Below are 24,966 nucleotides of genomic sequence, written 5' to 3'. Positions count from 1 at the left end.
CACAGCTGAGATGGGAATTGTACAGGTCAGGTACAGAGGCTGTTTTATTCACGATGCATGTTTCTGCCCTAATCAGTCAACCGAAAGCATGTGAATGTTTTTGGCTACAAACTTAGTGATGGTTTTGTACGAAGCCGACACTTGTGTGTGTGTGTGTGTGTGTGTGTGTGCATGTACCAACTGTTAGTACGCCTAATTTGTTTGGTCTATTCATGTGGAAATTTCTTAAAAGTAATGGATGCTGCAAGGTTTGGGGAAAACTGTTTGAGTGCTTACATCAAAACTGTATTTTCTCCTGATAGTTTGAGCTGTGGTTTGAAAAGCATAAATGTGGCCTTCTGTTTGCAGGGTCTGCTTTCTGTCCTCTCCTCAGACATTAAAGTGACTTCTAATTGCCCCTCTTCAACTGAGTCCTGGAAGAATAGCAATGATTCACAAGTGTTGGTAAAGTGCTACTGAAATCTGGAAAGTATTTACTGCAATTGTTTGGACTTTCTAAGATCAGACCTTCAGTGGATGTGGTAGAATAGGAAGAAAAGAGAGAACGTTTCTAACTGGCAACAGCATTTCTTAGAAATTGTTAGGCAAGAAGCTGGACGCAAATGGTTTTCAGAAATATATTATTCCAGCATAAATCTACTTTTAAAAATGCCTTTAGTCCCAGTAAAATGTAAGTGTGGTTTAAAAGCCGGAGAGCTTTGCACTCTGTCTGCTGTCGGCATGATACAGTCATATTGTCTGCTACCCCAAAGCTCCTACTGTGTCCCGAATTCTGAAGACATTTAATTCCACCAACTATGGCAAGATTCTGTCACCCACGCCATCCTGGGGCTAGCGCTACACAGGTGCATTATGGGAAAGCTTCATCTTCTTCCGAAGCATCAGCTATTGGTTGTTGCCTTAGGGAGAATGAGAAGCTCGATGTGTGTCTTTCGGTTGGAGTGACAAGTTTTGTGACTCTCCATATTTCTGTGACCACCGTATCCTTAATTTTTTTTGTTACAAATGTAAAAAAAAAAATCTAGAAATGAAAATCTCTCCATTATTTCTCCACGATGCCCATTCCGGGTCCCCAGAAATAAGAAAGGCACACAATTTTGTGTATAGTGCTGTCGCTTACAGATTTTAGCTTGAACATAGGTTCCTGGAGATTATATTCGCTGACATTCTCGGCGTAGAAACAATGTCAGAACACCAGCCTATGGGGAAATCCAGCTTTTGTATTTTACCTGCTCATAAATATTTTGGTTTATATATGCCCATCAGTGGTTGCAAGTGTGTGATCTCTGGGCTCCATACAGCCCCCAAACATACTTTGTATGGCTTGTCCAGTGTTTAAAAAAATACCTATGGATCAGTTGCCGACACTGAAAATGCAGATATTTCACACAAAAACCTGGGGTCTGACTAATCTTGAAAAATAGGAAGACCCGCAACTGTGAAGACACATTCCTGTGGGGCAGCAATTGGCCAGACTTGAGTAGTAGCAGCCAATATAGACATATAATCTGCTATTTCCTACACCTCGTATTACATTCGGCTGGCTGCATTTACTTGTGTTACCTGCTGTCCCTGTAAACATACAGAGCTGAGTTTGCAACTCTAATCTCTAAGTATCAGATTTGAGAACCAAGAATATTGTAGGCTGGGTGACCATATAATTAATCGTCCAAGATAAGACACTTAGAGAATAAAAAGTAGTGCTGTTGGTATTTACACAGGTACAACAGGCACAAACGAGGATATATAGTCTCCCTATTTATAGATCACTTTATTCAGTCACCTCATTTGATTAATGAGAAAACGCAGACCTAGAAAGAGGAAGTAATTTGCCTATAGTCACCAAGTAAACTAATGGCAAAGGTGCCCTAAGTACCCTGATTCCCAGTTCACTACTTTCTCCAATATAATGTCTTCTATATAATAAGTATAAGCACCATATTTTCCTTGAATATATAGATTTTTTTATAGTTAATGATTATCACATGGCTAATTTCCTGTGAGTGTACAAGCTGGTAGTTTATATCATCAATAACATTTCTTTTATAAATGTAGTTAATTATGGGCTATCGTGTATCTAGAGATGTTTAAAACATTGGTAGGCTTGAGAGCTTAAGAGTAGACCCAAGAAAAGCGTCTCATTTTATTAGATACAGTAAGAGATACATTCAGAAGTGCTAATTGTCTGGATTTTAAAACAATCTTTTAATGTTTATTTTTGAGAGACAGAGACAGAGTGTGAGCGGGGGAGGGGCAGAGAGCAAGAGGGAGACAGAGAATCAGAAACAGGCTCCAGGCTCTGAGCTGTCAGCACAGAGCTCGATGCAGGGCTTGAACTCGGGAACAGGGAGATCATGACCTGAGTCGAAGTCAGGTGCTTAACCGGCTGAGCCACCCAGGCACCTCTGGATTTTTTTTTTTTTTTAAGCCGCCATTAAGTAAGCATCCCATAACTAGCTTGTGAAAGACATTGTATATTGACTTTTTGATCATTGACTATTGGCCGGTATGTCTTCAAGAGATGGCCAACATCCCCAATTCCCCAGTCCTTGACCAGCTGTTTCTTTGTTGAGTTTCCAACAAGGGATTCCAAGGGATATTTGTACACAGAACACTCCAGATGAGACCAGTGCATGCTATGAATCACTTGCTCGGAATGTGGCCCCAAATTCCTGTCTGGTATCCCATCCTAGACCACACGTGAGTCTTAGAGGCACCTCTTAGCCTATCAGGAAGGCTTAGGCCAAAGGCTAGCCTGAGAAGTCTCCTTCAGGGTACCCCTTTCTCCAGTGCCCCACTTGGCTCTCGTGTGTTCTTCCAAGAGACCTTGCAAGCAGCAGACCATGCTTAGCAGGTCAGCTGCACAAGCTAGAAAGACAGAAAGAAAGAAGCCTTTCTTGCCAAGACCTAAAACAGAGCTAGCCTAAGTCACTTCATTCTAGACTTCCCTCCCCTTGGAATGTATTGTGGTCCCAATGAATTTCTCAGATGAGGAACCATTACCCAAGCAGGAGACATGGCCAGGGCACCTTTTACCCCGTTGGCCTTGTATAGTTAGAGAGAGCCAAGAAAAAGTCAGTGTCCTGGAGGGACTCCTTTTTCTTTGACTTTTGTCAGACCTTCTTTTCCATAGAGTAGTTTGACGGAGGCGGGGACCAGTGACCAATCATGATAAACCTTTCGATTGAAAATGTAAGCTGCACGTGGGTAATTTTTTCTCTGATGCACCTCAGTAAACCTGTTTTCTAAATGGGCCCACTCCACATGCATGAAACAGACCCCTAAACATGTGTGTTCAGCAGTGACGTGTGGCTGCTGAGCCTTTGAAGTGCTGGTATGAGTAAAATATAGTATTCAATTAATTTCTTTTTTTACTCTGTGATGTGATGACTAGAAAAGCTAAAAATTACCTGTCGCTCACATTATATTTCTAGTGGATAGAGCCGTTCTAGAGGCATATGTTCTGCGTGTAAGTGAAGTAAGATTCAGTTGCGTGCTTAAGTGGTACCACGGCGACTTTTTGCCATTAGAAGTCGGAAAGGAGGGCAGTTTGCCAGTTGTTTCTTAATGCAAGACTTGTTTATTAGCAAGGGCTTCCGTCAGGTAGAAACATCTGGTACAGGTGCAGAAGGGCCTTTACCTTTACGTTGATATGAGAACATGGTGAAAGCATTCAGTGCTTCTTTCTATAAATCAGGCCAGTTTTTTTTTTTTTTTAAGTTTAATTTATTTTGAGAGACAGCATGAGCGGGGGAGGGGCAGAGAGGGAAGGGCAGAGAGAGGGAGGGGCAGAGAATCCCAAGCAACCTCAACACTGTCAGCACAGAGCCCGATGTGGGGCTCGGACTCATGACCCGTGAGATCATGACCTGCGCTGAAACCGAGAGTCAGATGCTTAACTGACTGAGCCACCCAGGCGCCCCTAAATCAGGCTAGTATTTAAAAGGACTAACCCCCTCCCCCGCATCTTCTACAGTCTTGGTTCCTGCGTAGCTCTTTGCCTCCCAGAACCCCGAGGGGGCGCCTGTTCTGACACCAGCTGGCTCTTAAGCTCGTATGCCGAACCATGCAGAAGGCACTTGGGTTCATACAACGCCAGCTGTGGGTCCCATATGGAAAATCCATACCATATACATATGTATAGAGTATTTCTGACACCAGAAGGAGTGTAGAAGAGCGTGTAACTCATCTAGCTTTATCTTTTCCTTGCCTTTGAACATTTTAATCATCGAAACATCTTTAGGCTATAAATAGTACATGTAGTGAGACAATTCTGAGTTAAAACCAAATATGTACTTTTGTTTTTATATGGACATAGGACTGTGTATGGATGTATGAAAATGTAGGTTGAACGTTTGGATACAGATGGGTTTGACTTTCCAATCAAATGTGTGGAGAAGAACGTATAAATGAATGGATATGGTATGTGTCAGTCTGCTCAAGCAGGGTTTTTCATATTTGAAGCAGAGATTTCCTCCTTCTATAAATAGTTGGAGAGAAAGTTCTGTTTCTGCTTCCGTCTGGTTTTGGTGCAGAGTTCACTTAGATGGCTGCCAAAGAGTGATGGAGAAAGTTATTCTCTTGACTGAGCCCCGCCTCGGCGACTTGCCTCTCCTACCCCAAAGAGCATGGGTCCATGGCCCTGGTGTAGGGATGGCGCCCCCTGGAGCCAGCCTTCAAGCTGTATTTTCCTTTGGAGTAACCTCTTTTCCTTCTTCTTTTCCTTCCACCTCTTCCAGGCAGGACAGGGCTGCTTGCTGATCTCTTGCCCAGTTTTGCTGTGGAGATTATGCCAGGTATTCACTCATTTAACTCTTTATTTGCTTAATGTGCTGTCACTCCATCTGTCTTGCTTCTGCATTAGTCGCTAATTGCTCCTTTAATTTGTTTGCACATTTGTCCGTATTATTTCTGTGTTCTTTTCCAGGATGAACTGAGCCCAATGGAAGACCCTTTAGATTGTATTTCTTCTATTAGTAGGTCCTAAAAGGATAATGATTAAAAATAAGCTGCAAGGGGGACCCAGTCCTTCAATGTCAGGTGTGCAGGCTCTTTGGCAAACTCCATAACCATTCAGTATCTCCGCTGTCCCCAGGCACCTAGAAGTATCCCTAACACAAAGTTATTCTTTATCTGCATTTCCTTATTCCCTAAGTTATATGTTTACCCATTCATTAGTGTATGACCATGTTACTCTGAATTGCCTTTTGTAACTTTACCAAAACAGTTTTTCAAGCCTTATGAAGTCAGTACACCCCTCCTTCCTTGAAAAGTACATGCTTACAGACCGACATTGCTTTGTATACAATTTCAGGGGCTCCTTGGGCCCCATAAGTCCCTGGAATCCATGGACCATATGTCAGGGAAACCCCACATGCACAGCTCTGTCATTTTATATAGCTTAAGTTGAATGCACCAGCCTAGACAAGCCAGCATCCGTTCAGTGCAACACTATAGTCCGTAATGGAAGGAGGTTCCATGAGAAACGGGAATGAACTACGGGAAAGGACATATCCAAACTCAGAGAATACTAAAGACTATGATTCATTCTTGCTTTGGAGGGCTACTGCCAAAGGGTTGAGAGCCGCATAATAGTTGGGAGCAACGGAGAGATACAGACTATTCCCGGCCATAGGTTTTGACTTTATTCAGGTTTTAAAACATCCAAAGCCTTCACAGTTGAATTTCACTAATTATTCTTCCACGAATTCTCCTGTTTTGCCGTTAGCTGGCCAACCCAAATATAAACATGCTTCCTGTTGATGTTGACCCCAGGGACACAAATAGGTATCTCTTTGTGATCCCCCTTATCCAGAGTGCTGTCAGCTTGTACTCCTTTGTTCATCACCCGCAAACATACACATACAATGTTACGAAGCATCGCTTCAAACTAGATGTTATGTTCCCCCAGTCCCAGGAAAGAGTTACTGTATTTTTCATATCTGGTCCTGGTCCCTTGAATATCCCTCCCTTTTGACTCCAAGAATCCTTGCATGGATAACATTCTTTTGTTTCTCCAAGGTAACCTGCCAGTCCTTTATCTTTGGCTGCTTGACCCAAGACCGTTGTAGCCACTGTGCCACAACACTCATCTAATCCTCGGAGCTCATATCTGTCTCCAGCGACAGAATGTTACTGGGTTATTGCTAAGGTCCAGGACAAAGCCCTGAGCTATCTATGGTCCTCAGCAGGAATGTTTTCCAGACCATTCTCAGCAGGCGCAGGGCCTTCTCATTTCCTCACTGAAGAGATGGTGACCTGGTTAATTTGAATGGGGATGAGTGGATGGGGTGACGAGGGACGTTTCAGGAAATATAAGTTGTTGGTTTTTTTCTCTGAGGAAACTGTGTTCTAGACAAAGGTCAAATAATTTTATCATTATCGCAAAACCCTTTATATAACAAAAATGTCATAGTCTCAAGCTCCAACTGAATGTCCATTTAATTGAAAGAACATTTAATAACCAAAATTCAAGAAAAACAATATATACTTAAAGTTCATTGTAAAGGGACTTTTTGGTAGGCGGCTTTCGATCAAAATGAATTACTTTGATTTTTTGACTTTTAAAGGAACTCATGGCTCACTCTAGTCTGTCCAGCCTATAGGAAGTTGGGTCCTATAGCCAAATCCCAAAAGCGTGACACAAAGTCACTCGAAGGTCACAGTCATTTTTATCTAAGCCAAATGGAATTTGTTTCCCTTCTCTTAATCTTTTGGATGAGCAAATGCACTAGAAGTTGTGGGCATCCTCTGGTAGAGGTGGGAAAATAACAGGAGTTAACAAACATAGCCAGTATAGTCCTCAAAGCCCTGAGCCATTTTCCCCACAGCTATGCTGGCTATTCTGCATGGTCAACCTGAGCGTGATCAAACCGAGCCATTCTTGGGGGCGTGGCAACATCATATTCTCCACCTGAGTCTTTGTCTCTAGATTTCTCTAGCCATGGTTTGTTCCACAGGTTTTGTTCCAGAAGGTTTCGATCTCAGCCTTGATGCTGAGTCCGGGAAGGGTGTTACGGGGTGGTCAGCAGGGAAAGTAGATGAACACATAAGGAACCTGGACCACTTAAATATGTGCCGGTTTAGACCGTGGAGACATAGAGAACTTTCTCTCGGGACTTATATTTTTATAGGAAAGAGTAACTTGGCCGCAAAAGGAACATATTCACAGAACCCACCTCTTCGTAGCTCAGCAAGCAAGGTTCCTCCTCTCCCCAACCGGGGAGTCTTTCTGTTCTCGTCCCATATTTGTTCTGACGCTACAGTTGATACTGTGAACCTTTTGCCCAGGAGGGGGCCCCGAAGCTCCCCCATCACTTTGTGCTGGTGGTTAGGTGTGCCTGGTAGGACCTGGGCAACCTTCTCCCCTCTTCCCCACGACCCCCCGAACCCTGTGAAGTCTGCACTTCTCCCTCTCAGAGTGGCCCCTGAGTTTGGGGGCTCCGTGCCCTGTTACGAGGTACTCCCCCAGATCCCTCCCGCCCACTCCTCCCACAGTAGACAGCCATGAGAGTGTGCCTGTCCCGACAGCGGGCCACCTCAACCGTGGGTTTCTCTGTGCGTCCTTCCAGAGTGGGTGTTTGTTGGCCTGGTGATCCTGGGAATCTTCCTCTTCTTCGTCCTGGTGGGGATCTGCTGGTGCCAGTGCTGCCCTCACAGCTGCTGTTGCTACATCCGCTGCCCATGTTGTCCAGATTCCTGCTGCTGCCCGCAGGCCTGTGAGTAAAGTGACTAGTGGGGAGATGTAGAATGATCGCGAGAAATGTCACCTCACCATCAGACAGCTGTGTACCCTGAGTTCCTTCTCCGCCTCCTTTCCTTCCACCTTAAAAGTTGGGTGTTCTAGGCTCACACCTCCGCTGGGAGCCCCCGGCATCCTGAGATGCCCATTGCTGTTTGCCTTCTCACCTGCCTGCACCTCTCCATACTTCTCATCCACACCAGTCACCCCTGCGTTTGCGACTCTCATTGGCACTATTGATGAAAGGAAGGGCAGCTTCCAGATGTCAGGTTGTGGGTAAGGCTTTTGTCCTCTCTTCAGGCCCTCAAGCTAGAGGAAAGGCCGTGCCTCTCGGATGCAGAGAACTCCTCTTTTAACAAGCAGAGTATGCAGACTGCAGCCTTTGAGTACCATCCGGCCACGGATGAGTTTTATTTATTCCCGTGACAAAATGGGCCACAAAGGGACCAGTCCTTACTTGGGGATTCACGATTTTACCTGAATGGCTGAGCCCGTGTAGCCACCAAGTGGGGCACCCCGGCCATAAGCCGAATACATCTTGAAGGAGAAAGACATACGTGCATCTTTAATATTCTTAGGATTAAAGCAGTTTCCAGGAGGAGTCAGGTTATTTGCTCTGCCTTTGAGATCACAGAGCAGGGCCAGGTGCAAGCTCATTACCTGCTCTGCCTCTCTAGAAGAGGTTTGGGGTCCTCCTGGAACCCAGGAGGGTGACATGGTCCTAGGCCTCCTCCGGAGGGACGGAGGCAGCCTACAGACAGTGTGGTTAGCAATGGGCCGTGCCGTCACCGCGGACTGCCATGACAGCTCCTAGTACTGCTTAATTACTCAGTTGCCAGGTCCTAAACACTGTAATTCCTTATGTCATTGCTTTTGGTGGAGCTGGAGGAGTCCAAGGGGGTGGGGGAGAGTGGTTCTGATGAGTCAGTTCAGGCCTAGGAGAACACACACACACACACACACACACACACACACACAGAGGCACACATCCAAGAGCTCCCGTAAGCGCATCCTCAGGGAGTTTTGGTGTGAGGGTTGTGGAGGGTGGGACAATAATATAATCTCTTTTGCTCTTCATCTCCCTCCACAGTGTATGAAGCAGGGAAAGCAGCAAAGGCCGGGTACCCTCCCTCTGTCTCCGGTGTCCCCGGCCCTTACTCCATCCCCTCTGTCCCCTTGGGAGGAGCCCCCTCATCTGGCATGCTGATGGACAAGCCGCATCCACCTCCCCTGGCACCAAGTGACTCCACTGGAGGAAGCCACAGTGGTAAATGTAGTTCCAGACCGCCCTGCCCCATGCTCCTCTCTGGCTTCCGCTCTGGTTCCTTCCTGATAAGAACCATCAGCTCAGTGATTCTTCTTTGGAAAGTGACGGTCTCCATTCCAGAAGTGGGATCTCTCTAGCTCTATCAGATGTCATCCGGAACGCATGTCAGGCTCTCCAAGGGCTGCAGGATGTAGCTGCCCCTGCTTTCTTCCCAGACTCCTCAGTAACTAAGATGATGAGGAAAAGAGGCAAGGTACCCATTGAATGTTGGTCATCCAGTGAATAAATAGTTCTTTCAGCCCTACCTTGGGTTCAGGACTGTTGCACTACAGTAGGTACTGTGAGGAACACTAAGAAGTTTAGGACACGGTTTGCCCAGGAAGCGGTACGGCCCAGCCAGGGAGAGACAATACACTTTTATTAGGACAGTTAGATGCTGTAAAGAGTATGGTGCTGGGAATTCAAAGGATAAAGAGCTGAAGCAGTTACAGGGTGTTCAGGGAAGAGGTGGATTTGAGCTGGGCCTAGAAGAACACAAAGGAAAAGGAGAGCAGACAGCGGGTTGCTGGGCACCCCCAGGAAGGACACATGGTGGAAGCCTGGGGCTGGAAGAACAGGGTGTGTGTTTGACAGTCTCCAACTTGGCTGACTGGAAGAAAGTGGGAGGCTTTAGTGGAGCCTCACCCAGGTGAGGGAGGGCCTTGAAACCCCTTCAGGAGAGCCGGGACTTGGTGCCGTAAGGGAGTCGGAGCCACTGCAGGCAGGTTCCTGAGTTCTTGGAGAGGTGCTGTGCTAACAAGGCAAGTGGGAACGGAAGAGAGTGGGATCAGCGATCCCGGGCTGAGAGGTGACTGAAGCCGTTCAGGGGGTGTGAGAGCATCCGGGTCGTGATGGAGGCCATGGAAGTTGAAATGCGCAGGTAAATCTGAGAGATACTTCGAAAGAAGAAGCAGGTATGACTTTAGGGAATGCAGGAAAGGGGAGGCTTCAGGATGAGTGCAAGCTGTCCCGTGATGCACACCATAGACAGAATTAAGGAATTGGTAGGGAGAGCTTATGTGGATGGAGATGAGCCCTGGTATTTAGGGCATGATGCATTCGTGGTTATTGGCGAGGGCACAGGGGTAGCAGGGGTGGAGAGACGTTAAAATGTAGCTTTCCGGGAGGTGTCTGAACAGGATTACAGAGTAGTAACGATTAGACGTGTGTGAAGTCTATTTGGAAGGTAACTTAAATCCCTAGGTGTGGATGAGCCAGCAGGGTTGGTAAAACAGACACTTCTCCCCTGGAGGTATCTGGACTTCCTTCGGTGGGTGCGGGAAGAGTATCCGGCCCACTGAATGACCTGTCCGTGCTGGACCCTGGAAGGAGTGGATATCTTCAGTGAGTAATTGGTATTTGTGGGTTTTTTTTTTTTTTTTTTTTTTTTTTTTTTTTTTTTTTTTTACGCTCTCCCTGGAACTATTAGTAGAATTCTGACGTCTGAGCCTGGGAATGAGTCACAGACTGAGAAGTAAAAGTTAATGATCAAGGACGCACAGAGAATTGGAGAGATAAAGACAATATAGTTCATTTCTCCCAAGGATGGAACGGGAAAAGAGACGTTAATGGAACTTGTCTCATAATCGGTTTGTGGCTTCCCCTTTCTCCAGTCTTTTTATCCTTCCTGCCCACCAGAACCCATTCCCTCTTACTTTTTGGAAATGGATTCTCGTAATGAAATGATTCTTACTCATAGGGTGACAGATGCTTCCTCTCTCCTGATTTCAACCTTTTTCTGGTTCCTGCCATACTAACCAAATGCAATTAGAGGTGGCTTGAGGGGGCGCCTGGGTGGCTCAGTCGGTTGAGTGTCCGACTTCGGCTCAGGTCACGATCTCACAGTTCGTGAGTTCGAGCCCCACGTCGGGCTCTGTGCTGACAGCTCAGAGCCTGGAGCCTGCTTCGGATTCTGTGTCTCCCTCTCTCTGTCCCTCCCCCGCTTTGCACCGTCTCTATCTCTCAAAAAAATGAATAGATGTTTAAAAAAAACGTTTAAGAAAAAAAGAAATGGCTTGAAACATAGGAACACTTATTATTTCACAGAGCAAGAAATCCCAAGGAAAAGTGGCTCCGGGGGTTGCTTAATCGATCAGTTCAGGTAGCACCACTGAAGGACTGAGTTCTTTATAGCTTTCGTTCTGTCCTTCCAAGCTGGCTCCCCTTATGATCCTGTGGTGACTGCCATAGTTCCAGGTACTAAATGCATTCAGAGATAGAAAAAGATATGCTTCTCCCTTGTGCTGCTTTTCTCAAGAGTGAGGAAACCTTTTCCAGAAGCCCCTCCCCCTTCTAACAGACTTCTCGGTGGTTTTATTGGCAAGAATTGTGTCCTGTGCCCATTTCTATACCAGATTGGCTTGAACTAATCGAGACGCATCTCTTAGGCCAAAAACACCTGATCACCTTGGAAATGAACAAAATCAGGGTTCTGTTAGCCAGCAAAAAGGGGAAGATGCACAACCAATGTTAGCCACAGCTAGTCTGGCCCAGGTTGTCATCGTCTGGTTCACTGAGTCAGGATAGCATTCCTCATGACCCCTAGTGGGCACATTTCTGTCCTCATGGCCCCATGGACAGAATTATTGATGGCATTTGGTTATTTGTTAAGAAAAAGGTGGCTTAAGCCAATGTTCTGTGTACATTATTTGTTAAAGAATGTTAGAGATGTTAAGAAGTGCTGATTTATAAAGATGTAAGTTTAGCCTATTTTATATTTATATGCTAGCTCAATTTTAGGGTAATCATCTAGCAATAGTGATTTTTCAGATTACATTTGTATACAGTGCCCTTTTGAACCCTCTGGGTAGTTGGAAAGGCGTCTTTGATGAGCTGTGTGTAGTACAGCCAGTCAGTTACCAACTGGGAGAGAGAAGAGGCGCCTTGATTGCCTCCCCCGTTCTTCTTGGCAGCTATTTGAGACCTCTGTTGCAATAGAAGAACTCTCTCCTCCTGTCCTGCCCTGGACTCAGCCTCTTCAGCTTTGTCAAGGTTCTCTCTTTATTGAGTAGCCCACATTCCATCCCAGTCTCCCCTCCCCTTGCCAGACTGTCTTGCTCTAGAGACTCCTTCCTAGCAGCATTCAAAGCGTGCCTAAATCTCTCCACTAAAATAAAACAACAATTTGCAAAAACCTCGTAGTCCTTGGATGTTGCTTCCCTACCCCTTTTCTCCTCTTCACAGCTGAACTCCTTCAACGTTTCGGATGTTTCATGTCTCCATTTCCTCCGCTTTTCGCCAACTCCTCGACTAACTGCCATCTTGCTATCGCTTTCACTACTCCAGAAACAGTGCTTGTGAAGATTGCCTTGTGGCAAATCTGATCAGTGCTTCCCAGTTCTTAACCTCCCTTGACTTCTCAAAGCGTTTGCCACCCCTGCCCCACCCCTCTCTCTTTGCCTTCCCCAACACCTTGGTTAGTAATTTTTCCTACTTATTTCTCTCTACGCTGGCTGGCCTTCCTCCTGTTTTGTCCAAGGTCCTCTCCCTGGGAAATGTTATCTACTCCCACGGCTTCAATCATGTTTTCTATGCTTATGACTCCCAGTCACCGTCTCCAGCCCCTCTCCTGCTCCTCAGTCCCATGTACCCAACTGCCTGGACATCTCACAGGCATTCCAAACTCGGGCTCTAGGAAGTCGAATTAGTCTGCTGTTTTTTGACTGCAAACCAACTCCTGCATTTCTTGTCACAACAGGTGGCCCTCTTGTCCACCCGGCAGCCCCAACCAGAAGCAGGGACCTCGTCCTCATCTCTGCCTCACTTCCCTCATCCGGTTGGTCACCAGGTCCCTCGGATTACACCTCAAAATAACCTTGAATCGGTTTACTTTCCTCCACCTGTATTGTGCTATCCTGGTCCCTGCTACCCCCATCTCTCACCTTGATTAATGCAACTATCTCCTGCACTGGCTTTCCACAGCTACTCTTGCCTTGTTCTCATTTATTTTCACATCCACCTGGCCTCCCCTCATTCTTCTTACAAAAGAATTGAGTAGGCAAGTAGGGTTTTGAAATGTCATTTTCAAAACTAATAAGGATATGCGTCTATATATATGCCTACTGTATGTATACAGAGGATATGCAAATTTTAAACATCACTTCTCCCACAACTGAGCTGCTATCACCCTGGGGGTGGAATGTGGCAGCTGTTCCATCATCCATAAACAGCCTTACTTAGCTCATTAAGATAGGGTAGGAAAAACAAGGCTATATCCATGGGTATCTGCCTCAGAGACTTCTTCTGCAAGTTTTATAAGTTAGGCTTGGCTGTAAAGGAGAAATTAACTGAAAAGTAGCTGATTTCCAGTCAACTGGGTCAAACATATCAGCCCAACTACTTTAACAATAAGAATTTTTGTAGTTTGGCATCAAAATGAACATCCCAATATTCCCTCCCCGCCAGAACCAAAGTTGCCGAGGCTAATCCATTCGAGGAGTTGAAGTATGAAGAGTCACACCAACCAAAGGACTTGGGCCAGACAGAGCTTGAAAAGATAAATAGATCCCCCATCCATGCTAAACTGAAACATCACTGGGGGGGGGGGGAAGTCATTTTCCAAAAAGGGCTGGACTTTGGCCAATGGTCCAGGACCTGTCTTTTTAAACTATCACCACACATCAGAGAGTTCTCGGATCTTCAGGCAAATTACAGATAAAAATCAACCTGACACCATTTTACTTGTTTTCATGTAAGAAAAATTTGATGCATGCCTACGAATTTTCCCTCACAGAATTTGCTGTCTAGCAAAATGGGCATTGGGGGTTTGTGAATGGAAATAAAACGAGTAAAGAGATACAAAGCAGTGTATGACAAGACTGTTCTCTGATGCAAGCTCAGAGAAGGAAAAGTCTCATCTGCTTGGCGGGATGAAGAGAGGTTTTCTGGTGTTTTAAATGCTCCTGAGCATGTATGTGACACGGAGCCAGATTCTGCCAGGATGAGAGAACTTGTTTTCGTTCTAGTGTTAGTGTGCTACACAATCAAACTTACAGTTTTCAGTTGAAAAAAAGAAACCCCTTTTTGCAGGGAGAATGGCCTAGCTTTTTAGCTACTGAAACCAAATAGATGATACCTCTGAAGTGTAAATGTCAATAATTCGTCCTCGTCCTTCTCGGCAAATCGGAGGGATTTAGATTTCTGAAGACATTAGCTGAAGTCAAGGCAGAAAGTATCTATTCTCGTGGAGTCTCTTTATAATGCCAGGATTGGAAGGTGAGACAACTGTCTTCATTTGAGGCTGTCAATAGTTACTGTAACTTTTCAGGGACATGATAACCTGTGCATACATCATCAAACCTGTCTCACAAGGAGGAGTGTGATTTGTTATAATGACACAGAAAACAATCTGTGCTCTACTCCAAGTTGCAATTAACGGAGAGGTTTCCAGCTGTTGCTCAGAGAGGCGGCCAGCTCTCACCACCAGGGGACAGCTGGGACATTGTTCCATAAGGCAACACCTCCCCACCTCCACTTGATCTCAGTATGACTGAATGTTTACCATACAGTGCTTCACATATTTAAAACACCTGGCTGAAGGCAGAGCTCAGGTAGGGTAGGCCCCTTCCCTAATGCCTATAGTAACTGCTAGTGTTCTCCTTTAAAAAATAACCATCAATCATGGCAGCAAAACTGACCTAAACCTTGCTGCTCCCTCAGGCTATCGTTCAAGTCCTCCCCTTCCTGGCCAAAACCCTCTGACCAACCAACCACATGGCTGCTTCTGCCTTACTCTGCAGTCCCTTGTCATATAGTTTCCATTCCTGATTTCTGTTCATTCGTTCGTTCATTCATTCGTTCATTCACTCATTCATTCATACAAACACATGTTTCTAGGGTCTACAGTGTGCTAGGCGCTGTGCTTGTGCTGGAGATGCAGAGATAGAACCGGTCCTTGTCCTCAGGAAGATTAGAATCTAGAGAGGGAAACTCTACAGGAAATACTCTTTCCAAGGAAATCATTACCCCCCGCACCACCCTCAGACTAGCACCAATTCAGCTCAAACGTTTATTAAGTGCCTACCAAGCACTGTTCTGGGCTTTACACTGATCTAGAATAAGACTTCTTTTCCTTCGAAAATCTTTGGGAAGATGAGACATTTATACAAATAATTTGGAACAAACTAGAGCGTATTGAGGGTCCTAGTGAAACTTCCAAGTAAATGGTTTATAAGAGAGAAATGAGATGGGGAGAGAGAAGAAATAGAACTTTATAGCTATGAGAATCAGAGAAAGCTTTTGGGATGTGGTGCCATTTGAGCTGCCCCTGATAATTACAAGGAACTCAAAGAACTCTACCGATTTGGTCTTCGTTGTCCTCTTTTTTACCTTGTTAAATTTTTTCTATATCTGTCTTCTCTTCCTTGTGAAGAGAAAGGTTGGGAAGATTTAAAGTTGGGGAAGTATTGGTTGCATTTTATAGACATTAAAACCCGGTACTTGATAGGTCATCATTTATTTGAGGCCCCTCAATAAACCAGCCACGTGCCTAGCAGTGCCCAGTTCCCTATTTCCTAGCCCTGTGTTTCATCCATCAGACATGACTGCCTCAGAACAGACATAGCAGTTCCGTGGGATAATTGCATTTTAATTGAACTGTCTGTACTACTCTGTAAACGCCTCTGCAGAGATGGAAGGAAGAGTGTGTAGCTTGATAAATAAAATCATTCCTGCTAATAATGGCTTCTGCATAAGGATTACGGATCTAACCTCCAGGAGAAGGTGCCACTTAAAAGCGTGTGCTGAGATTCATTAGTTTTTTTTTTTTTTTTAAAGTAATTCCACAATTGGAGATGAATCTGAACTGCCCAGAATGTTCTCATATAGAAAATTGGTGCACCTGCAAATGCGTGTGGGGGCGTTCTTTCAGTTTTCGGTGCCAGGGCTGCGATCAGAGTGCTGCGGAATGCTGTATTTTAATCTTCCGTGGACATAGTTTGTGTGTGGGGCTTTGTCCACAGCCAGGGTAAGGTGACCAGAAAGCAGAAAGCGGAGTCCCCTCTGGAGGCACATGCAGTCATGTGGTTTCTTTATGGCATTCGCCCCGCTTTGGGAACAGAGGACGTTGGGGGTTGGGTCACTTTCTTCCATCCCGTTGTAGAGTCCTGACTGCCTAGAAGATAGGACGACGTCTCAGATCCTCCCACCCAGGGCACATCTACGAGCATTTCCTACTCTGGGCTTTCTCCTCTTGTCTTTCCTACAACCCCTGACTCCTAGGCTCCAGAGAGGCTTCAGTCAGACTACATGGTTCCAGCCCTGGTGCTGCCAGTAATGCTTGAGCGAGTTATGAAATCCCTCTGAATCAGAGTTTTCTCAACCATAAAACGAGGCTGCCGGAACTTCATTAGGGGTTGGGAGGAATGAACGTCCATTAAAGCATTTAGCACCGTACCTAGCACATTTATAGTGCCCAATGAGTGTTGTCTCTTGCCATTATTGTTATGTCCCCATCCCATTCCTTCCCTTCTCTTGTTTCCCTTATCTGTGAAGATTAGACGTGCCCGTGTCTGATCACCCTTGAGGCTGGTATTGGACTTGGCTGATACTTAAGTGATATGGGGCTTCGACAGCCTTTGTATCTGACAACATGAGGGATGGGAATGTAGGAGATGGTGTTCTCTCTCAGGCTTTAGTTTTGTTTCTTATTAAGCCCTGAAAATAACGCCTGCTTGTAACCACGTAGCGGCAGGTTGAATTTATCATGTCTAGAATGTGGTATTCCCTTTCCTAAAAGGAAAATGTTAAAGAAATAAATGGAACCATACTTAGCAATCCGTGTGGTTTGCACCTTACGTGGCCCAAATGTATATCATAGTCTCTAATCCCAGTTATGGAGTTTCTGCGTCATCTCTCAGGACACTAGAGGCTTTCAGGCCACCTTTGTCAAGGTCCCTGATGTTTGGGTGTCTGTTTTCTTTCCATGTGCTCCTACCAAGTGAAGATGTGATCCTCAGATGGTATAGAATGATCTGTCTAGAAAGCGGTCTTTTTTTTAGTGTGAGTATACTTCCCTGAGCGTTGAGAAGATGATCTTTAAGTGGAGCTATAGAAGGTCAGAAAGCAGGAAACAGGATTTAACAAGTGACCCCAAATGTCCTGTCATAGAACTTTGTTATTTACCTGCTGTTCCTCCGTTTCCAGGGGCACCACCTGATAAAAGGGATCTCAGGTATGGTTCCATCAGTATAAATATAGATGACTATTTCTGGGTGATTTCAAGAAGAGTTGTTATAAGTGGGGACCATGTTTTTCACTTGGTAAAATAAATGGAGGCCCCCTCCTGCTTTTTTCAGCTCACCTTCCTGTCCTTTCCTTAACAGTTCGCAAAGGCTACCGGATCCAAGCGGACAAAGAGAGAGACTCTATGAAGGTCCTGTACTACGTCGAGAAGGAGCTGGCTCAGTTTGATCCGGCCAGAAGGATGCGAGGCAGATGTGAGCATCTCTTAGTTCCGTGTGATCTGCGCGTCACGCGGGAGTTCAACGCTGAAGGGGATTCGGGGGTTACCAAACTCGGGCAGCCCTGAGCTCTCAGGGTTAGAGCTAGCAAGGGTGCCGGTGACATCCTGAGGACAGTAGCCTCAAGTACACACAAGGGAGAGAAAGGGCTTCTGGTGCGAGGAGTAGAGCAGGTGTGTGTCCCTTGGCTTATGTTGTATCTCTCCATGGAGTAGCCAGCGCTGTTGGGCCTGTGCAGTCCTGGGGTTGGAAATACTTTATTCGAAGAGTCTCTCCCTGCTACTCTCTTTAAAACAGATTCAAAACAATGACAAAAGATGTGCGTTTTTTTCCCAGCACGAAAGCCCCCATCATTGAACAACGGTCCAGCTGCTGACTTGCTAGAGGGGGGGCCTCGAGACAAGTGAACCAGCAAGTCTGCCAAATGAATCTACAAAAAGGAGGCCCGACGTTCCTCTGAGATCCCCAGCAGCAGAGACCGAGGGGCTAGCAAAAAGGGTGTCCCTCTCGTCAAGAGAACCTTTAAATCACTGAGTTGCAGGGCCTCAACCTTAACTCACTCGCAGCCCGTCGGACACCTGGCAGCCGACACGGCTGATTATTTGGCGTGGGTTCCAAATTACCTTCCGTGATGAGGGGCAGCACAGGGCAGGTCTGACGTAGATTCGCTAATTATCAAAAGGGTGCTGGCGGGCCTGGTGGTAAGGTCACAATGTCTGTCTCTCTTTGAACCTCCTTGCCTTGGAAGCAAGGAGAGACTCGATAGAATTGTTGGGGAAACAGTCCCAGACTAGAGGCACTTTATTCAGATTAAGGACAACATATTCCTCCCAGTTTGCAATGCTAAATTCATCCTGTCTGGGCTGCATCCTCCCACCGCAGGGACTATAAAAAGACAATCTCCAGATTGGAATGTCAGGAATGCAGATGTCACTGCACTTGACAAGTTAGTTGTAACGTGTTGTCATGGAGCCCTGTGAGGGGACACAGATAGGGATCAAGGAGAAGGAGCCTGGGAGGAAATCTGTGAATCTCACAGCTCAGAGAAAAAGTCAAAACCTGAGGCTAAAACTAAAACGATGGGTGCCGGTTTAGGTGATGTCTCCTGCCTACCCGGAGGGTCTTGGGGGACTGACAGATCATTAATGTCATGGAATCTTAGCATCCATGGAATCTTAGCATCTTAAAGATGGCTGAGGTCAATCTTTGCAGTGTACAGATGAGGAAACAGAAGCCCAGAGGGTTGAAGTGACCGGACCAGGACGAGAACCCAGCTCTTCTGATTCCCAGTCCTGTGCTCTTTACCCAAGAAATTTTTGAGCAAACTGGATGGCTCCGTGGCTGCAGCGGCTGTATCTGTTTAGAGATCACAGCCTTTTACCTCCTAGGACTTTAGTATGTTAGAGCTGAAGAGACTGAGGTTGTTGAATCCACCTCCCTCATTAAAAAAAAAAAATTTGGGGGCGCCTGGGTGGCTCAGTCGGTTAAGCGGCCGACTTCGGCTCAGGTCATGATTTCGCGGTCCGTGAGTTCGAGCCCCGCGTCAGGCTCTGTGCTGACAGCTCAGAGCCTGGAGCCTGTTTCAGATTCTGTGTCTCCCTCTCTCTGACCCTCCCCCGTTCATGCTCTGTCTCTCTCTGTCTCAAAAATAAATAAACGTTTAAAAAAATTTTTTTCAAATAAAAAAAAATAAAATATATTTTTTTCAAATAAAAAAAAATAAAAAAAATTTTTTAAACATTTATTCATTTTTGAGAGACAGAGAGAGAGAGACAGAGCATGAGTGGGGGAGGGCAGGGAGAGAGAGGGAGACACAGCATATGAAGTAGGCTCAGGCTCCAAGCTGTCAGAGCACAGAGCCCGATGCGGGGCTTGAACTCACGAGCCACGAGATCATGACTTGAGCCGAAGTCGGACGCTTAACCGACTGGGCCACCCAGGCACTCCCATCTCCTTCCTTTTACAGAGAAGAAAAGGGAGGCAGAGAGGAAAAGTGCTAGAACTGGAACCAGGATTTCCTGGAACCTGCGGGTTGACATTACAATAATTGCACAGAGATAAAGTAGGAATATAGTTCACTTGACTTTGAGACGTTCTGTTCCTGAAGAGCAGAGTAAACCCTGGGGTGGATCTTGGACGTGGGACGGTCTTGAAGATCTCCTTGTAAAACGGATCTCCTGGTTTCAGGTTGGGGCAAGATTCTGTAAGAACTGGGGATTTCAAGTTCATGAATATGCTAGCCAGGAAGATCCTTCTTCCTCTTGCCCCTTGTAAGTAGGGGGTTGCTCTTGGGATGTTTTTTGTCCAGGATCCTAGTGCAGTGATCTGTAGACAACAGCTACCAGGGCAAATATGTTCCACCTCCTGTTTTTGTAAAAAGTTTGTATTGGAACAGAGCCATGCCGGTTCACGTATATATTGACTGTGGCCGCTTTCGCGCTACAATGGCAGGGTGAAGAGTTGTGACAACACGGCTTGCAAAACCTAAAATATTTGCTATCTGGCCCTTTACAGACAAAGTCTGTCTTTCCTGGCCTAGAGTTACATTATTAGGTGTTCGTGAAGCAGGGACGTTGATGTGTATGCTCGATGCGGCAGAAATGTTAGAGCCGCAGACATCCTAGATAGTCCACCAGTATGAATGGTGAAACAGAGCTAGCCCTCACTGTGTGGACAAGTGGGAAAAGTCCATTATTCCCTGAAGTTTAAGGAAAGTTCTGAGCCAACAATGTGATCGTTCAGCAGTTTCACTTGATGCATTTTATAGTTCTCTTCTTTTTTTAAAAAATTTTTTTAATGTTTATTTATTATCGAGAGACAGAGACCAAGCATGAGCATGGGAGGGGCAGAGAGAGGGGGAGACACAGAATCCGAAGCAGGCTCCATCCAGGCTTTGAGCTGTTAGCACAAAGCCCAACGCGGGGCTCGAACTCACAAAGTGCCAAACTGCAAGATCATGACCTGAGCCGAAGTCGGACGATTTACCGACTGAGCCACCCAGGCTCCCCTTATAGTTCTCTTCTGTGCTGTTCCCAGGAGATTCGAATTCACTAAGATCATGAGAAAAGGAAGGTTCTAGACTGTTTAATCAGTAGTATCTGAGTTATTCTTCTTTAAAATGGGCACTAACTAGTCCATTCTCCTCAGAAAGAGGAAAAGGTTTAACAATTAGATTATAATCCAAAACCAACTGATTGCATGACCAAAATGAATGACATTTCCAGTAAGCCCAGATCTGGTAGAACAGGACAAGGACACTGTTTATGCAGTGGTGGGGAGGCCCTTCCTTTCCTCTATGGGTGGGACTCAGCAAAATTCTCTGCTCCTCCAAGGATCGTTGGGGGTAGGGAGGAGAAGTAGAGGGGAACCTGAGACGCATATTTGTGCTGCCCACATCCTATCTTGGCTTACCTTTTGCTCAACAGCCAGGCCTTACACCTTGTAAATGTTGATTTTGATAATATTTTGAAGTTCTAACCAAAGGATTGTAGAAAACAAATGGATCCAGTTACATTAGAAATAGATTCGCTAGATGTGTTTTTTTAAGTAAAATGATATTCAATCCATTTCGAAGTTCTATAAATAAATAGTTGGTTTTTTGTTTTTTTTTTTTTCCTTTCCAGACTGCGATTCTGGTCTTATTCACAAGTGCTTATGCAAAATGCTACTTAGGGCCCTTTAGGGAAGGAGCAAACTGTGGCCATCCCCTCCTTAGAATTTTGTAGGAAGAGTACAAGTGGAAGCCCATAGACCATAGTGCAGCCCAATCCCCCTTTCCTTCCCACACCTCTACACAACTGTCCTAGCCACCCGTGGCTGCACACTCCTGGAATCCTCTTTAGGGAGGCAAAGAAGTCTTTGTAGGCCCTGGAGATGGACGTGGTGCCAAGTGGGAAGGATATTCCAGGTTCCTGGATGAGTATCCAGAAAGGGAAAGAATGGATACGAGGTATGCAGTCCCCTTGATCCTGTGGACTGTGCTCTATGGTGAGGGGCACGGCTGCAGGAGGCTGGAATGGGGTTCCTCTGAAGCATGGGGCTGTCCCGGCTCTGAAGGCCCGTCTTGGGACTCAGGCAACTGTAGGGAAGATCTTGTGAACTAGGACTTCTCTTTTTGCCCCTTTTGGCTCAACATGCCTGGGATCGTCATGGCTTTCACCCAACTATACATGGAGAAAAACACTGGAACAAGGATGATGATGCACTAGGAGGAAACCAGCTGCAAAAGAGCCCAAGTTCTGGGAAGCCTGCCTTAGGTGGGGCAGTAACAACTGTTTTCCCATTCCACCAACAGAGAATGCGGGAAGCCTTCCTCCTGATAAGCGAGTGGGCTTTTGGGTGGAGCCAGTTCCCGCTGAGCTCGGAACACAAATCCCATTAGTTCAGGTCTATAACCAACCCTGGACAGGATTGAGGCCTTCGGGAGGGAGTTTCCCCAGAGCCTCGGTCCCAGCCCTTCACAGAGTTCCCACCCTAATATGTAGAAAGCTCCGTCACGTCTGGTTTTGTCCCTGCAGATAACAACACCATCTCGGAACTCAGCTCCCTGCATGAGGAGGACAGTAATTTCCGCCAGGCGTACCACCAGATGAGAAGCAAGCAGTTCCCTGTGTCGGGGGATTTGGAGAGCAATCCTGACTACTGGTCAGGTGTCATGGGAGGCAGCAGCGGGGCAAGCCGGGGACCCTCAGCCATGGAGTATAACAAAGAGGATCGGGAGAGCTTCAGGCACAGGTGAAGGTGGCTGCAGCAGGCAGCTTTGGTGCCGGGTGCTGGTGGCCGGAGCTCGGAGGCTGTTACTTTCTGACAGCGTCTCTGTCTCCCCTTCTAGGCTGTCCTGCCACATCTCTCTGGGCTATTGAATATCCCCTTCTCACATTAAGTTTTTTATTAACTTTTTAAAAATCTGTATTCATTTTTGAAAGAAAGAGAGACAGAGCGTGAGCAGGGGAGGGGCAGAGAGAGAGGGAGACACAGAATCCGAAATGGGCTCCAGGCTCTGAGCTGTCAGCGCCAAGCCGGACGCGGGTCTGGAACTCACAAACCGCGAGATCGTGACGCTGAAGCTGAAGTCGGTCGCTTAAGTGGCTGAACCACTCAGGCGCGCCCCACCCCCTCACATTTATTAAGCAAGGGAACACTTACGACACCATGTGTAGAAGTAATCATTCAAGGCCCTTTGAAATGGGCACCGTACTGAACCTTAATGCACCTTATTAACTACGTTTCCTTATTAACCTTATTAACATTTCCCTGCCCTTCTCATAATATTTTATCCTATAACCTCTAAAAATTCCCACCCATCACCCCCATCATTTGATCATTGTTACGTGAAAGGTAAGATGCCGGACACGTTATATATGCCGTTGTATTTGGTTCTCATAACTCTAAAAGGCAGGTACTGTTAATGTCCCCATTTTAAGTTGGGGCGGGAGGGGGGCTGAAATTTGCAGATGTTGAGGAGCTTGGTAGAGTCACCTGGCCAACGAATATGGGAGGCCAAGACGTGCACCCTGTTTTGTTTGGCCGCTTCCCACTGAATAGGACCAACACCATTCCCCTGTCCTTTATCTTGAAGGACACTAGACGTTGTCTTTCTCTCAGACTGACCAACTGCAGGTAACTTGCAGAGATAAATTGACCCTGGGCTCTGAGGCAGGAAATGGGCTCTTTGTATATCACCAAATATTACAGGGCATTCTTGGGCTACGACTGTGTGCATCCCAAGCCACCCCAACCCACGCTGGCTTTGAGGGTGTGAGGAGACATGTGACGGTCAACCAGAAGTCACATAATGATCGGAAGGCCCCGCTGTGTGTTTCAACACCATACATATATCACCAAGTATTTTTACCTACAACTCCGTCTTGATCCTTGGCACGAATGCAGGAGCTAGCCACGGCCGCCCTCGCTCTACTTTGAGAGTCCGGGGTGTCAGAGGTGTCCAAGGCCGCTCAGCCGGCCAGAGCACATGGCGCTCTCGCGTCCCACTCAGACCCCTCCCCCCTCCCCCCGCCGGGCCCCCGGGGCCCCCGGCCGACGCGCAGACCCCGGTTTAGGGCGTCAGGGCCGGCTGACCGTCGTCTCCTCTGCCCTCTGCCCTCAGCCAGCAGCGCTCCAAGTCCGAGATGCTGTCCCGGAAGAACTTCGCCGCCGGGGTGCCGGCCGTCTCCATGGACGAGCTGGCCGCCTTCGCCGACTCGTACGGCGCGCGCTCCCGCCGGGCCGACGGCGACAGCCACGAGGCGCGGGGCGGCGGCCGCTTCGAGCGCTCGGAGACGCACGCCCTCGGGGGCTTCTACCAGGACGACTCGCCCGAGGAGTACTACGGCCCGCGGAGCCGCAGCCGGGAGCCCCTGGGCGACGCGGGCCGCGCCTGGGCCCCCGGCACCCCGCGCCGGCGGCCCGACGACGCGCCCCTGCCGCGCCTGGTGAGCCGGACGCCGGGCACCGCGCCCAAGTACGAGCACGCGCCCCGCGCCGGCGGCCTGGAGCGCCAGGCGCGGCCCGAGGGCGCCAGCCGCGGCGGCAGCCTCGAGACGCCGTCCCGGCTGAGCGCGCAGCTCGGCCGTCGCAGCGCCTCCTACTACGCCTGGTCGCCGCCCGGCACCTACAAGGCGGCCTCGCCGCAGGGCGACGACGACGACTCGGCCGACGACGACGACGACGACGCGCTGCCGCCCTACAGCGAGCGCGAGCTGAGCCGAGGCCCGTCCTACCGCGGCCGCGACCTGCCCTACCACGGCAACTCGGAGAAGAAGCGGAAGAAGGAGCCCACCAAGAAAACTGTGAGGCCGAGCCTGGCGCTCCTCGGGCGGGGAGCCGTCGGTGGGGGCGGGGGAGGGGAGGGCAGGGCAGGGCAGGGGGAGGCTCGGGGAGGAGGGCCAGGTGCCGGGGGCCCGGCCGCCGGCTTTGGGAACGCGGATGCCAGGCCGGGTTTTGCCCACCTCGCTCTGCCCCGGACCAGGTGAAGGCAGTAAGCAGGGGGCCCTGGAGAGTTGCCAAACGCAGAAATTGCGGGGGTGCAGATGGAGCGTCTCAGATCCTTAAGAGCAGCTTTAAGAAGCGTGTGGCGTCAGGGATTCGAGAATCGTTACCACCACAGACGTTGGGGGGGGGGAGGGGCTTCTGAGATCTGTGTGCAGAATGTGCGATGCATGCGTGTAGATGCGTTCCCACCCCCCCCCCATCTCCCACCCCTTGCGGGGAGGGTTGCATAAACTTCCGGATGCGTTCACAGCCCGGAGAAGGTTAGTAGCTACTGCCGTGTTTGAAGGACAGCTCACTTTCCTCCTTGACATTTTGTTGAATGTAAACTATAAATTGTGCTCTGTGTATGTGAAGGAAGCCTTTCGGTCCCTGCCCGGTTAATTGTCCCTTTTGTAATTGGCCTTACATAGAGTGTATTGTTTTCTCTCTAAATGCCAAGGGCAGCCCGGTCTGCCCCTCCGCCCCCAGAT

General features: G+C 47.5%; 1 protein-coding gene across 3 annotated transcripts in view; it reads left to right on the top strand.

Annotated features, from left to right (window-relative positions):
* Window positions 1-24,966, top strand: part of ILDR2 (immunoglobulin like domain containing receptor 2) — a 63,414-nt gene that overhangs the window by 31,842 nt on the left and 6,606 nt on the right. For 2 of the 3 annotated variants that reach the window (XM_042975805.1, XM_042975806.1), the window contains exons 4-9: window positions 4,740-4,796; window positions 7,572-7,718; window positions 8,832-9,008; window positions 17,369-17,482; window positions 22,024-22,240; window positions 23,613-24,294. In XM_042975805.1, coding sequence (XP_042831739.1) covers window positions 4,740-4,796; window positions 7,572-7,718; window positions 8,832-9,008; window positions 17,369-17,482; window positions 22,024-22,240; window positions 23,613-24,294 — 1,394 coding nt within the window. The remainder of the gene's footprint in view (window positions 1-4,739; window positions 4,797-7,571; window positions 7,719-8,831; window positions 9,009-17,368; window positions 17,483-22,023; window positions 22,241-23,612; window positions 24,295-24,966) is intronic. The other variant, XM_042975807.1, reaches the window with a different exon arrangement.

The sequence above is a fragment of the Panthera tigris genome, chromosome F3 (genome assembly GCF_018350195.1).
Source record: "Panthera tigris isolate Pti1 chromosome F3, P.tigris_Pti1_mat1.1, whole genome shotgun sequence".
Taxonomy (NCBI): Eukaryota; Metazoa; Chordata; class Mammalia; order Carnivora; family Felidae; genus Panthera; species Panthera tigris.
Note: the sequence above shows the minus strand (reverse complement) of the source record. Positions and strands in the feature narration are given on the sequence as shown.